The sequence below is a fragment of the Scyliorhinus torazame genome, unplaced genomic scaffold (genome assembly GCF_047496885.1).
Source record: "Scyliorhinus torazame isolate Kashiwa2021f unplaced genomic scaffold, sScyTor2.1 scaffold_1828, whole genome shotgun sequence".
Classification (NCBI taxonomy): Eukaryota; Metazoa; Chordata; class Chondrichthyes; order Carcharhiniformes; family Scyliorhinidae; genus Scyliorhinus; species Scyliorhinus torazame.
The window spans coordinates 1-14,516 of NW_027309555.1; the positions used below are offsets into that span (position 1 = coordinate 1).

Here is a 14,516-nt window from a genome sequence, read left to right on the forward strand (position 1 = left end):
GATTTTCATTTTCATTCATTTCATTTCATGTGGCGACGAGGGACTTTTCACAGTAACGTCATTGCAGTGTTATAATGCGGATTAGACTACTTGTGACAATAGTACAGATTATTATTGTTTTGGTCTCTTGGGAAGTCAAAAGGATCTGGGGAACTGATGGGAAAGTGGAGTTGAAGATTAAGATCAGCCATGATTGTGCTGGATGGTGGAGCAGGCTCGACGGGCCAAGTGTTCTACTTCTCCTATTATGTTGTTACAGAGGGCAGAGTCTTGTCTCGGTCCACAACGGTGGCAAGTTCCCTTCACTGAAAGACATGAATGAACCAGTTGGTTTTCTGCAAAAATCCAGCAGCTTTCCTGGTCATTGTTTTCCTAGTGCCGGCCCCACAAATGACCAGATTCATTCAGCTCAATTTCAGAACCTGCCTTTGTGTTTTAGTGGGTTTTTTCTCACTCCCTATTTTCTGTTTCAAATCAATTTCACAGAATACTCGAAAGGGAGGATTTGCAATCAAGAAACACAAAGCAAACCATGTCATAATCGGACGCAGTTCCCCATTTAGTTGTAAACTGAATATCGATGAATTTTTAACATGGAAGAAAACGGCAACATTCACACTGAGGAGAAACCCTGGAAATGTGGAGACTGTGAGGAGGAATTTAGATCCCATCTGAGTTGGAATCTCATCGACGCAGTCACACTGGGGAGAGGCCGTTCACCTGTTTTGCGTGTGGGAAGGGATTTGCTCGATCATCCAACCTGTTGCAACACCAGCGGGTTCACACTGTGGAGAGAACATTCACCTGTCCACAGTGTGGGAAGGGATTCACTCAATCCTCCCAGCTGCTGAGACACCAGCGAGTTCATAGTGGGGAGAAACCATTCATCTGCCCCGAGTGTGGGAAGGGATTCACTCGCACATCAGGGCTGCTGACGCACCAGCGAGTTCACACTGGGGAGAGGCCATTCACCTGCTCCAAGTGTGGAAAGGGATTCGCTCAGTCATCCAACCTGCTGAAACACCAGCGAATTCACACCGAGGAGAGACCTTTCAAATGCCCAGACTGTGGGCAGTACTATAAAAGTTCCCTGGACCTAATGCGTCATCAAATTGTTCACACTGATGAGAGACCGTTCAAGTGCTCTCACTGTGGGTCTGGGTTCAGGCGATCAGAAGAACTCACTGTGCACCTACGAATTCACACTGGGGAAAGACCATTCACCTGCTCAGAGTGTTTGAAGCGATTCACTCAGTCATCTGCACTGCTGACGCACCAGCGAGTCCACACTGGGGAGAGACCATTCCCTTGCTCAGAGTGTGGGAAGAGATTCACTGATTTATCCACCCTGCTGAAACACCAGAGTGTTCACACTGATGAGAGACCTTTTAAATGCTCGGACTGTGTAAAGTGCTATAAAAGTCATCGGCAACTGATGTATCATCAACGTGTTCACACCACTGAGAGACCATTTAAATGTCTAGACTGCGAGAAGTGCTACAAAAGTTCTGGGGAACTGATCCGCCATCAACGCGTTCACACTGACGAGAGACCATTCAAGTGCTCTTACTGCGAGACAGGTTTCAGGGGACCAGAACAACTCACTGCGCACCAGAGAATTCACACTGGGGAGAGGCCATTCACCTGCTCCAAATGTGGGAGGGGATTCACTCAGTCATCCACACTGCTGCGACACCAGCGAGTTCACACTGGGGAGAGACCGTTCGCCTGCCCAGAGTGTGGGAAGGGATTTACTACCTCATCCACCCTGTGCAAACACCAGCATGTCCACAATGAACAACAGTGATTGGATTTTGTGATTAATCATATCCACACTGAACCATGTTTATTAGGGTCTGTTTCTGCTGATGTTAGTAAACTCCAGCCCATATATCTTCACTAATATTGTAGATAATGGTCAAATAAATCAGTTTTGTGCTAAACACAGTGTGTTGAGTCTCAAACACAACTTAGTTCTTTTTGGAGTGTTCTCCCTCTCCCCTGTCTCCTCCATCCTCACCTCCAACAACAAGTGTGAGGAGCTCATGGAGTTTCTTTGTCACCAAGGTTGAGACAATCTGATCAGCTGCCTCTGCTGCTTCCCTCCCACTAACCCACCAGGCCAAACTATTTCTACATTTCCTCAAAGTCTGAGCCCTGAACTACATCTTTCTCCAGTTTCTCTATCTCCTTCCCTCTCAGAGCTCACCTTGTCCATGAGACCCACCTTCTGCTCCTTTGACCCTATCCTCAGAAAAATGCTGACTATCCAACTTCTTCATGTGACTGATATCCTTCGTGATTCTCTCTTAAATTCACTATCATCAATCATCCTTTTTTTAAAAAAGTGTCCATCCCACCACCTTTGCAAACTAGCACCCTATCTCCAACCTGCCTTTCCAAAATTCTTTTAATCTGTGTCCCCCGAGGATCTGTCCTCGGCCGCTCCTATTTCCCATCTCCACGCTGCCACGAGGTGACATCATCCAAAAGCACATTGTTAGTTTTCACATGGACACTGACAACACCCAGCTCTACCTCACTCCCATCCCTCTCCATTCCTCCACTGTTACTAAATTATCAAACTGCTTATCCCACATCCAGTACTGAATGAGCAGAAAATTCTTCCAATTAAATATCGGGAAGATCAAAGCTATTGTCTTCAGTCACCATTAGAAATGCCGTTCCCTAACTCCCGAGTCCATCCCTCTCCCTGCGAACTGTCTGAGACTGAAGCACACTCTGCACAATCTACGTGTCAGATTTGACCCCAAGATGAGTTTCTGACCCCATATCCACACCATCACTAATATCAGATATTTCAATCTCCATAATGTCACCTGTGTCCATCCCCACCCCCAGCTCATCTGCTGCTGAAACCCTCATCCATGCCCCTGTTACCTTTGACTTGATGATTCCAATACATTCCTGTCCAGCCTCTCACATTCACCCCACACGGAAATGTGAGATCATCCAAAACTCTGCTGCCTGAGTGCTTTCTCACACCAAGTCCTGTTCACCATCAGCCTTGTGCTCACTGACTTTGCTCCTGGTCTGGTAATGCCTCAATTTAAAAATTCACATCCTTGTTTCAAATTCCTCCCTGGCCTCGTCCCTCCCTCTGTCTGTAATCTCCAGTCGTGCTCTCTCTCAGATGTTTGCACTCTTCTCATTCTGGCCTCTTCATATCTCCGATTTTTAAAAAAAAATGATTTTCATTGGATTTTTGTCCTGAGTATACTTCGCCGTTATGTACACAGGATATATGTATATACATGTAAGTAAGCATCCGTTTGTGCCGGCGAGGCACTTCCGGAGGGCAATCCTCCAATGGGCCTGGTGCCGGTGATGGCCCTCGCTTCTCCCGGTCGGATTTCGCCGCCGTTGTCTTTCGTGCACGCTGCCGCTGCAGCCGGCCCTCCCGTCCTCCACCTGTATTCTCCTTTTTCTCTGTTCCTATGGATGTCAGGTTGGTTAACGTTCCCCCCCCCCCCATACCTCCCTGGCTCTCCTCTATTGTTCCCTATCCCTTCCCCCCTCCCACCCCACCCCCGCGGTTCGCCTTTCCTGCCTCTTTGAATGAGTTCTCTCCCCCCCCCCCCCCCGCCCCCCCCCCCCCCCCCCCCCCCCCCCCCCACCCACCCACCAATCTCTCGTTCTATCTCACCCTCTCATGGTTTGGCTGCTTTCCCCTGGTTCCTGGCTATTCTTCTCCTTGTTTGTTGGCCACAAACGAGTCCCGGAACAATCGGGTGAATGGCTCCCACGTTCTGTTGAAGTCGTCGTCTGACCCTCGGATGGCGAATTAATTTTTCTCCATTTGGAGAGATTCTGAGAGGTCGGACAGCCAGTCTGCTGCTTTCGGTGGTGCTGCTGACCGCCAGCCGAACAGGATTCTACGGCGGGCGATCAGGGAGGCAAAGGCAAGGGTATCCGCTCTCCTCCCCAGGAATAGATTTGGCTGGTCTAAAACCCCGAAGACCGCCACTTTCGGGCATGGCTCCACCCTCACCCCCACCACTTTGGACATTGCCTCGGAGAAGGCAGTCCAGTACCCCACAAGTCTGGGGCAAGACCAGAACATGTGGGCGTGGTTGGCCGGACCTTCTTGGCACCGTTCACATCTATCGTCCACTTCCGGGAAGAACCTACTCATACGGGTTCTTGTTAAGTGGGCTCCATGTACCATTTTTAGTTGCGCCAGGCTGAGCCTTGAGCAGGTGGAGGTGGAGTTGACCCTATGCAGTGCTTCGCTCCAGAGTCCCCACCCTATCTCGATCCCCAGGTCCTCCTCCCATTTCCTTCTTGTTGCGTCCAGTACGGCGTCGGCCCCTTCTACCAGTCGGTTGTACATGTCGCTGCAGTTTCCTCTCTCTAATATGCTTGTGTCCAGCAACTCTTCCAGTAATGTCCGTCGTGGCGGTTGTGGGTAAGTCCTTGTCTCATTTCGTAGCAAGTTTCTCAGCTGCAGGTACCTTAAGCTCGCTCCCCCAGGTCATCTGGAATTTCTCCGTCAGTTCGTCCAGAGTCGCAACCCTGCCGTCGGTGTTTAGGTCTCTGACTGTGTCAGTGTCCCCTCGTCCTGTCTCCACGTTTTGAAGGTGGCGTCGGTCAGTGCTGGTGTGAACCGATAGTTGTTACAGATGGGAGCTTTGTCTGACATTTTGGTCAGGCCAAATTGCTGCCATAGCTGGTTCCAGTACTGGAGTGTGGCTAACACCACCGGGCTGCTGGAGTGTTGTTTGGGTAGGGATGGGAGTGCCGCCGTGGCGAGGGCCCGGAGGGAGGTCCCCTTACTGGAGGCCTCCTCTGCGCGCACCCACTCGGCCTCTCGCCCCTCCCCTTGATTTTGTTTTTTGTAAGACCTTCTTTGTGATCCTAGCATTCTTCCCCCCTGCCCCCCCCCCCCATACGAACGCCATGATTACTTTGTCTACTGCTTGGAAAAAGGCCTTGGGGATGTAGATCGGGATGGCCCTGAGTAGGAAGAGGTACCTCACATCTCTGATTTTAATAACGCCACCATTCATGGCAGGACTTGGGTATGAAACTCTGAAATTCACTCCCTAGAAGCTCCATCTCTCTCCTGATTAAAGGTGGTTGTTAAAATCTGCCTCTCCAATCATGCGTTTGTCCATCTGTTCAAATATCTCCCGATGTGACTCAGTGCCAATGTTTTACTTCATGAGTTTCCCCTGAAACACATTGGGATGTTTTATTACATTAATCATGTTGTATAAATACAAGTTGTTGCTGTTTCATGACCGCCAGTTAAAGCAGAGTAAGATTCCACAAACAGCAGTCAGATGAGTAACTGATGTTTTTTCGTGCTGTCAGTTAAAACAGGAATGTAGGTCCCACTGCAGCAGGAGAACTCCCCGGTGAACAGGATGTGGAGTTGAGCTCTCCTGAGCTGAGAGTGGAGCTGATTGAGCTGTCAGGCATGTCGTGTATCCGGTGTACACAAGTTACAAACCTTATCTCATACTTTTAATGTTCTCAGTAAGTACACAGTCCATGCAAACCAATGGGTGAAATGTGGTCAGACAACCCACACTCTCAAACCAAGTGACAGACACCATCCAATACAACGTCTATGGATTTCTCTTCAATTCCCCAGACCTTTGTCACACTGTGAGCCACTTCAAAGTTCTTGCTCTCCCAATATAACTCTGGTTGCTAAGCAATAGTCTAGATTTTCTAAACCCGTACATTTGCTTTACTTTCTGTATACTGTCAATGGCAGAACCCTGAGGAACATTAACATACAGAGGGATCTGGGTGTGCAGGTCCACAGTTCCCTAAAAGTGGTAACACAGGTGGCCAAGGTGATTAAGAAGGCTTATGGTCTGCTTGCCTTCATCGGCCGGGGCATTGATGTTTGAAACCTTTTGGAACAGAGAGCAAGGATTCCTATCTTGACTTTGGAATCGCTCATGCTAGTTGTGTCCTAATGAATCGAGATATTTCCGACTGCAAATCCTTCCATTCCAATCCCTTGTAAACACATCAATCAGAGACATCACTGCCAGGACAGGATAGAAATTTGAAACTGATATTCTAGTTATCACACAACATTCTCTCCTTCAATAATCTCTCCCTCAATGTTAACAAAATGAAGGAGATTGTCATCGACTTCAGGAAGCATAGTGGAGAACATGCCCCTGTCTACATCAATGGGAATGAAGTAGAAAGGGTCGAGAGCTTCAAGTTTTTAGATGTCCAGATTACCAAAATCCTGTCCTGCTCATCCCCCACATGCCGACACTCTAGTTAAGAAAGCACACCAACGACTACTTTCTCAGAAGACTGAGGAAATTTGGCATGTCAGCTATGGCTCTCACCAACTTTTACAAATACACCATAGGAAAGCACTCTTTCGGGTTGTATCTTGGCTTGCTCTGGTGTACGGTTCCTGCTCTGCCCAAGACTGCAGGAAAGTACAAACGGTCGTGAATGTAGCCCAATCCATCACGCAAACCAGCCTCCCATCCATTGGCTCTGTCTACAATTCCCGATGTCTCGGAAAGGCAGCCAGCATAATTAAGGACCCCACACACCCCGGACATACTCTCTTCCACCTACTTCCATCAGGAAAAAGATACAAAAGTTTGAGGTCAAGTATCAACCGACTCAAGAACAGCTTCTTCCCTACAGCCATCAGACTTTTGAATGGACCTACATCGTATTAAGTTGATCTTTTCTCTGCACCCTAGCTATGATTTGACATTACATTTTGTAGTCTCTCCTTTCTTCCCTATGTATGGTATGCATTGTCTGTATAGCAAGAAACAATACTTTTCACTGCATACTAATACATGTTGTGGAGATGCCGGCGTTGGACTGGGGTGAGCACAGTAAGAAGTCTTACAACACTAGGTTAAAGTCCAACAGGTTTATTTCGATGTCACTAGCTTTCAGGGCGCTGCTCCTTCCTCGGGTGAATGAAGAGGTATGTTCCAGAAACATATATATATATATAGACAGATTCAAAGATGCCAGACAATGCTTGGAATGCGAGCATTAGCAGGTGATTAAATATTTACAGATCCAGAGATGGGGTAACCCCAGGTTAAAGAGGTGTGAATTGTGTCAAGCCAGGACAGTTGGTAGTATTTCGCAGGCCAGATGGTGGGGGATGAATGTAATGTGACATGAATCCCAGGTCCTGGTTGCGGCCACATTCATGTGTATGGAACTTGGCTATAAGCTTCTGCTCGGCGATTCTGCATTGTCGCGCGTCCTGAAGGCCGCCTTGGAGAACGCTTACCCGTAGATCAGAGGCTGAATGCCCTTGACTGCTTAAGTGTTCCCCGACTGGAAGGGAACATTCCTGCCTGGAGATTGTCGCGCGATGTCCGTTCATTCATTGTCGCAGCGTCTGCATGGTCTCGCCAGTGTACCACGCTTCGGGACACGTCATTGATGAAGATGAACATCTTGCCAAAGTCATCCCCACACCCCCACTACTTGCCTTCAAACAACCGTGCAACCTCAAACAAACCATTGTTTGCAGCAAACTACCCATTCTTCAGAACAGTGACCACGACACCACACAACCCTGCCATGGCAATCTCTGCAAGACGTGCCAGATCATCGACATGGATACCACCATTACACGTGAGAACACCACCCACCAGGTACGCGGTACATACTCATCCGACTCAGCCAACGTTGTCTATCTCATATGCTGCAGGAAAGGATGTCCCGAAGCGTGGTACGTTGGCAAGACCATGCAGACGCTGCGACAATGAATGAACGGACATCGCGCAACAATCACCAGGCTGGAATGTTCCCTTCCAGTCGGGGAACACTTCAGCCTCTGATCTATGGGTAAGCGTTCTCCAAGGCGGCCTTCAGGACGCACGACAACGCAGAATCGCCGAGCAGAAACTTATAGCCAAGTTCCACACACATGAGTGCGGCCTCAACCGGGACCTGGCATTCATGTCGCATTACATTCATCCCCTACCATCTGGCCTGCAAAATCCTACCAACTGTCCTGGCTTTACACAATTCACACCTCTTTAACCTGGGGTTACCCCATCTCTGGATCTGTAAAGATTTAATCACCGGCTAATGCTCGCATTCCAAGCATTGTCTGGCATTTTTGAATCTGTCTATATATATGTTTCTGGAACATACCTCTTCATTCACTTGAGGAAGGAGCAGCGCTCTGAAAGCTAGTGACATCGAAACAAACCTGTTGGACTTTAACCTGGTGTTGTAAGACTTCTTACTAATACATGTGACAATAATAAACCAAATCAAATTCTCCTCTCTCTAAACTATCCATAGACAACCTCCTCCCTATCAATTGTAGCCCTAATTCTTTTGGCCATCCTCCTAATTTTTGCCCAGTTCTCCTCCCCAATGCTGCTGACTCGGATTCTATTTCACACCCAGCTATTTACCTCCCTAATATGTCACTCTGATGTCTAAATCTTAACACCTGAATTTAACAATTTTTGCTGAACGGGAGTCATAATTAACTCCAGTGACGACCCACATGAATTTTCTGTCCGGGTGGGTTCACTGCGCCATCTCCCGACCACCTATCCCCCAGTGCCAGGAGTTCAGACACTGGGTTCCAAACGAGCAATGGCGGCTCCAGCTCCCACAAGCCTCCGCGCCGGGGAAACCGCTCCATTCACCGCATGGATGTGCGGTCGGAATTGCGCATGTTCACCAGAGGAAGGGTTGCGCATGTGCGGAGATTTGCGCTTTCTATTGGTCAACAGTTGAGTGTGATTTGGAGTCAAAGTGTCTCCCAGGTGACGTAATTTCCGCTTTCCCATTGTCTTCGTGTGGGGCATTGACCAATGGCAATTGTCGGGAGACCGGAAGAACTTTATTCCTCCAGCCAATCAGAGCACGGCTTTGTGTGCATTCAGATTAAGCTTCACAGAAGAGTAAACCTCCTCATGTCTCCAAATCTGTGAGTGAAACACTGTCTTCTCCCCCTTTCCAGTTACTCATTCCGCGGTTAAATTGTTGACTTGCAGGAACTGAAGTGAAACAAAGTGAATCCAGGGAGAGTGCAGACTCTGGGAAGGTTGGCCCAGCTTGACACATTTATTTGTCTGGTTAAAAGGATGGTCTCTTTCCTAATGTTCACAAGGGCTGGCATCCACAGAGATGGCTGACGTTTAAGGGGACAGTATTTTTTTTTTAAATTTAGAGCACCCAGTTCTTTTTTTTTCCAATTAAAGGACAATTTAGCATGGCCAATTCACCTAACCTGCACATCTTTTTGGGTTGTGGGGGCAAAACCCACGCAGACACGGGGAGAATATGCAAACCCATCCCCGACAGTGACCCGGGGCCGGGATTGAACCTGGGTCCTCGGTGCCGTGAGGCAGCAGTGCTAACACTACACCACCATGATGCCCCGAGGGGATAGAAAATCAATATAGGACACTGATATGTCCAGTTTTGTAATATGGTACATATTAGAGTATTTTGTTTAAGTAATAAAGTGCTAATTATTTCTAGTCTAGAGATATAATGCTGTAACTAAGTTATACATTTCCAACCATAGTGAGAATGCGGGAAGAATTTGTGGGATGGAGATGTGGGATTCAGGGGCAAGGGAGAGGAATATTTTACAAAAACTAGCATTGTCTGTTCTGAATTTCTGTCCTGTACTTAGTGAAGACTTTTGTAAACTCCTTTTACAGGATGTCAGAAGGGGAGGATTTGCAGCCAGAAATCTCAAAATGCATCAAGACTTAACAGAGCCACTCGAATTACCAGAATCTGAATGCCATCAATCTTTGAATCTCGAAGGATAAATTGTCTGTTTTGGCCGTCACATCAGTATGACTGGAAAGGCACCAAGAAACACAGATCTGAGTGAGAGTGTCCAGTGCACTGACTGTGGAAAGGGCTTTCACCAATTATACAGACTGCAGAAATATCACACCATTTACAGCGGGGAAGAGACCGTACACATGCTGTGTGTGTGGACCAGGCTTTAACTGATTGTCAAACTTGGAAAGACACAAGAACACCCGCAGCATGGAGAAACCACAGGAAGGTGAGGACTGTGGGAAGGATAGCCGTATCCCGTCTGCACTGGAAACTCATAAACCTGTTCACACTGGGGAGAGACCATTCGCCTGCTCCAAGTGTGGGGAAGGAGACTGCTCCCCATCTGCCCTCAAGATTCATCACTGCAGCCACACTGTAGAAAGGCCGTTTATCTGCTCGGAGTGTGGGAAGGGATTTCTCCAGTCACCTGACCTGTGGAATCACCAGCAAGTTCACACTAGGGAGAGGCCGTACATCTGCTCTGAGTGTGGGAAGGGATTCACTCAGTCATCCCACCTGCTGACACACCAGCAAGTTCACACCGGGGAGAAGCCGTTCAGCTGCTCGAAGTGTGGGAAACAATTCAATCATTCATCTGATCTTCTGAATCACCAACAAGTTCACACAGGGGAGCGACCGTTCACCTGCCCCGAGTGTGGAAAGGGTTTCACTCAGTCATCCCACCTGCTGATACACCAGCGACTCCATACTCGGGAGAGGCCGTTCCACTGCCCCGAGTGTGGGAAGTGTTTTATTCAATCCTCACACCTAGTGACACATCAGGGCATCCACACCAGGGAGAGGCCATTCACCTGCTCAGACTGTGGGAAGCGTTTTATTCAATTATCGCACCTCGTGACACACCAGGGAATCCACACCAGGGAGAGGCCATTCAACTGCCCCGAGTGTGGGAAGCGTTTTATTCAATCATCTCACCTAGTGTCACACCAGGAGGTTCACACCAGGGAGAGGACGTTCACCTGCCCTGAGTGTGGGAGGGGATTCATTCTGTTATCGGACCTGCAGAATCACCAGCAAGTTCACACTGGGGAGAGGCCATTCTCCTGCTCTGAATGTGGGAAGGGATTCACTCGTTCAGCCAACCTGCAGGCACATCAACGCATTCACACCAGGGAGAGACCATTCACCTGCTCTGAGTGTGGGAAGGGATTCGCTCTTTCATCTGATCTGCAGAGTCACCAGCAAGTTCACACTGGGGCGAGGCCATTCACTTGCTCTGAGTGTGGGAAGGGATTCATTCAGTCATCCCATCTGCAGACACACCAGCAAGTTCACAAGGATTCGCAAAGGGATTTACTCAGTCATCCCACTTGCTGAGACACCAGCAAGTCGCTAAGTGATGACTGGGACTGGATTCTGCTGTTTTTGCTGCTGTGAATCACATCCAGGACTGAACCATGTTCATTCTGACACTTGGTGAAGTAGGAGAGTTGGAGGGTTTCTTTCTGCTGGACTGGCTGGTGTCAGACTTTGCTTCCAGTGGGCTGATGCTGAGCCTGGGAGAGCACATTTCCACTGAAATGATCCACAAAAGCTGCTGAAGGATATTTATTTTATCCTGGACAGTAAATATTGTTTTTAATAACACTACAGGCAGATCTAAAATAAATACATTTGTCGCTGTTGCATTGAGTCTACAGCACAGGGCCAGGCCAGTCGGCTCAATTGGTCTGTGTCAGTATTTATGCGACACATGATCCTCCACCCTCCCTCTTCATCTCCACCATCAGCATCTCCTTCTATTCCTTTCTCCCTCATGGATGTATCTAGCTTTACGTTCAATGTATTCACGCTGTTCATCTCAACCTCGTTTTAAAAAATTTTAGAGTACCCAATTCATTTTTCCCAATTAAGGGGTAATATGTGGCCAATCCACCTACCCTGCACATCTTTGGGTTCTGGGGGCAAAACTCATGCAAACAAGGGGAGAATGTGCAAACTCCACACGGATAGTGACCCAGAGCCGGGGTCGAACCTGGGACCTCGGCGCCGTGAGGCAGCAGTGCTAACCACTGCGCCACAGTGCTGCCCTAGGTTAAAGAGGTTTCTACTGAAATTATTGAACGCCTGCATAATCTTAAAGACTCCCATCAGACCACCCTTCAGTCATCTCCTTTCTAGTGAAAGGCAGGCGCAACCTTTCCTGAGGGTTAAATATTATTCTTGTGAACAACTGTTGCACCTTCTCCAGTGTCTATTTCCTTTTTCTAAATAACGATCACCAATGTTGACAGAGCTCCCAGTGTAGTCTAACCCTGATTTAAAACCAGTTAAGCAAAACCTCCCTGCTTTTCAATTCTATCCCTCTGTAATGGGACCCGATATATGGGCACCACACTTTCGGAAAGATGTGACTTTCTCAGAGAGATTGCAGAGGAGATTTATGAGGACACCAGGAATGAGCAACTTCAGTTAGTTGGAGTGACTGGAGCAGCTGAAATTCCTCTCTTTATATCACAGTCAGCAGAGATGGAGGGCACTCAGCCCATCCTGGCACAAAGGAAGATGGTTGTGGTTGTTGAGGTCAATTATCTCACCTCCTGAACATCACTGAAGGAGTTCCTCAGGGTAGTGTCCTTGGTCCCAACATCTTCAGCTACTTGATCAATTACCTTCCTTTCATCATAATGTCAGAAGTGGGGATGTTTGCAGATCACTGCACAATATTCAGCACCATTCACAGCTCCTCAGATACTGGCACAGTCCATGTCCAAATGCAGCAAGACCTGGACAATGTCCAGGCTTGGGCTGATGAGTGGGAAGGAAATGTGGGCCACACAATTGCCAGACAGACAATGACCAGACAAGGCCCAAGACCATAAGAAACTACAGAAAATCATGAACACAGCCCAGTCCATCTGGCGAAACCTCCTCCCATCCATTGACTCCATCTACACCCCTGCTGCCTTGGGAAAGCGGGAAGCATAATCAAAGACCCCTCCCACCCGGGTTATTCTCTCTTCCAACCTCTTCCATCGGCCAGGAGATACGATCGTCTGAGAACACGCACTAACAGGTTCAAAAAAAGCTTCTTCCCTGCTGTTACCAGACTCCTCAATAGCCCTCTTGTGGACTGAACTGATCGCTCCACACACCTTCTCTACTGAGTAGTACTCACTCCAGATGCTTCACCTGGTGCCTGTGTCTATGTATTTACATTGTGTATTTATGTATGTCATATGTTTTTTCCATCTTTTGAACATTCTGTCTGGACTGTACGCAGAACAATACTTTTCACTGTACCTCAGTACGCGTGACAATAAATCCAATCCAATCTCCAACAAAAGAGTATCTGACCATTACCCCTTGACATTCAATGGCTGAATCCCCCACTACACCTTGGAGGTTACCATTGACCAGAAGCTGAATTGGACTAGCCACATACATATTATGGCTGCAAGAGCAGGTCACAGGCTAGCAATCCTGTGGTGACTATCTCACCTCCTGACTCCCCAAAGCCTGTCCGGCATCTCCAAGGACGAAGTCAGGAGTGTGATGGAATACTCTCCCCTTGCCTGGATGAGTGCAGCTCCAACTGCACTCAAGAAGCTTGGCAAAACTCAGAACAAATCAACCCACTTGATTGGCATCTTTTCCTCATTCACTGCCCCACCACTGATGTACAATGGTGGCTGCGTCTACCATCTACAAGATGTGCTGCAGAAACCCACCAAGGCTCCTTCAGCAGCAATTTCCAAACTCACAACATCTGACAAGTAATGATAAAAATCTTTATTAGTGTCACAAGTAGGCTTACATTAACACTGCAATGAAGTTACTGTGAAAATCCCCTAGTCGCCACATTCCGGCGTCTGTTTTGGTACACTGAGGGAGAATTCAGAATGTCCAATTCACCTACCAGCACATCTTTCGGGACTTGTGGGAGGAAACCGGAGCACCCGGAGGAAACCCACGCAAACACGGGGAGAACGTGCAGACTCCGCACAGTGACCCAAACCGGGAATTCAAACAGGGAATTGAACCCGGGTCCCTGGCGCTGTGAAACAATAGTGCTAACCATTGTGCGACAGTATCATCCAATTAGAAGGTAGAAAGACGAGGACAGCAGATACATGAGAACACCTCCACCTAGGAATTCACCTCCAAGCCACTCATGTCAGGAAAACAGAGATAGTTTTACGTGATCTGTATTTGTGTTGTTAAATATTAAAATCGAGTATAGATTTCAGTGCGTTTGATTCAGTATTTCTGTGCAGGAACAGAACAAAGAACAAAGAAAAGTACAGCACATGAACAGGCCCTTTGGCCCTCCAAGCCTGTGCCGACCATGCTGCCCGTCTAAACTAAAATCTTCTACACTCCGGGGTCCATATCCATCTATTCCCATCCTATTCATGTATTTAAGATGCCCCTTAAATGTCACTATCGTCCCTGCTTCCACCACCTCCTCCGGCAACGAGTTCCAGGCACCCACTACCCTCTGTGTAAAAAGACTTTCCTCGTACATCCCCTCTAAACCTTGCCCCTCGCACCTTAAACCTATGCCCCCTAGTAATTGACCTCTCTACCCTGGGGAAAAGCCTCTGACTATCCACTCTGTCTATGCCCCTCATAATTTTGTAGACCTCTATCAGGTCGCCCCTCAACCTCCGTCGTTCCAGTGAGAACAAACCGAGTTTATTCAACCGCTCCTCATAGCTAATGCCCTCCATACCAGGCAA

At 48.0% G+C, this 14,516-nt stretch overlaps 2 protein-coding genes across 2 annotated transcripts; both read left to right on the plus strand.

Moving 5' to 3' along the window:
* Positions 1–664: 664 nt before the first annotated feature.
* On the plus strand, positions 665–1,943 carry LOC140407706 (uncharacterized; the record flags this gene model as incomplete). The annotated part of the gene is made up of 1 exon (XM_072495011.1): positions 665–1,943. A coding segment is annotated over one exon (1,143 nt), but the record flags the coding sequence as incomplete, so codon positions are not given.
* Positions 1,944–8,875: 6,932 nt separating this feature from the next.
* On the plus strand, positions 8,876–14,271 carry LOC140407703 (uncharacterized). Its single transcript, XM_072495010.1, has 2 exons — positions 8,876–8,938; positions 9,681–14,271. Exon 2 carries the CDS (start codon positions 10,021–10,023, stop codon positions 11,149–11,151), a length of 1,131 nt encoding a protein of 376 aa, XP_072351111.1. The 5' UTR covers positions 8,876–8,938; positions 9,681–10,020; the 3' UTR covers positions 11,152–14,271.
* The last annotated feature ends 245 nt before the right edge of the window (positions 14,272–14,516 follow it).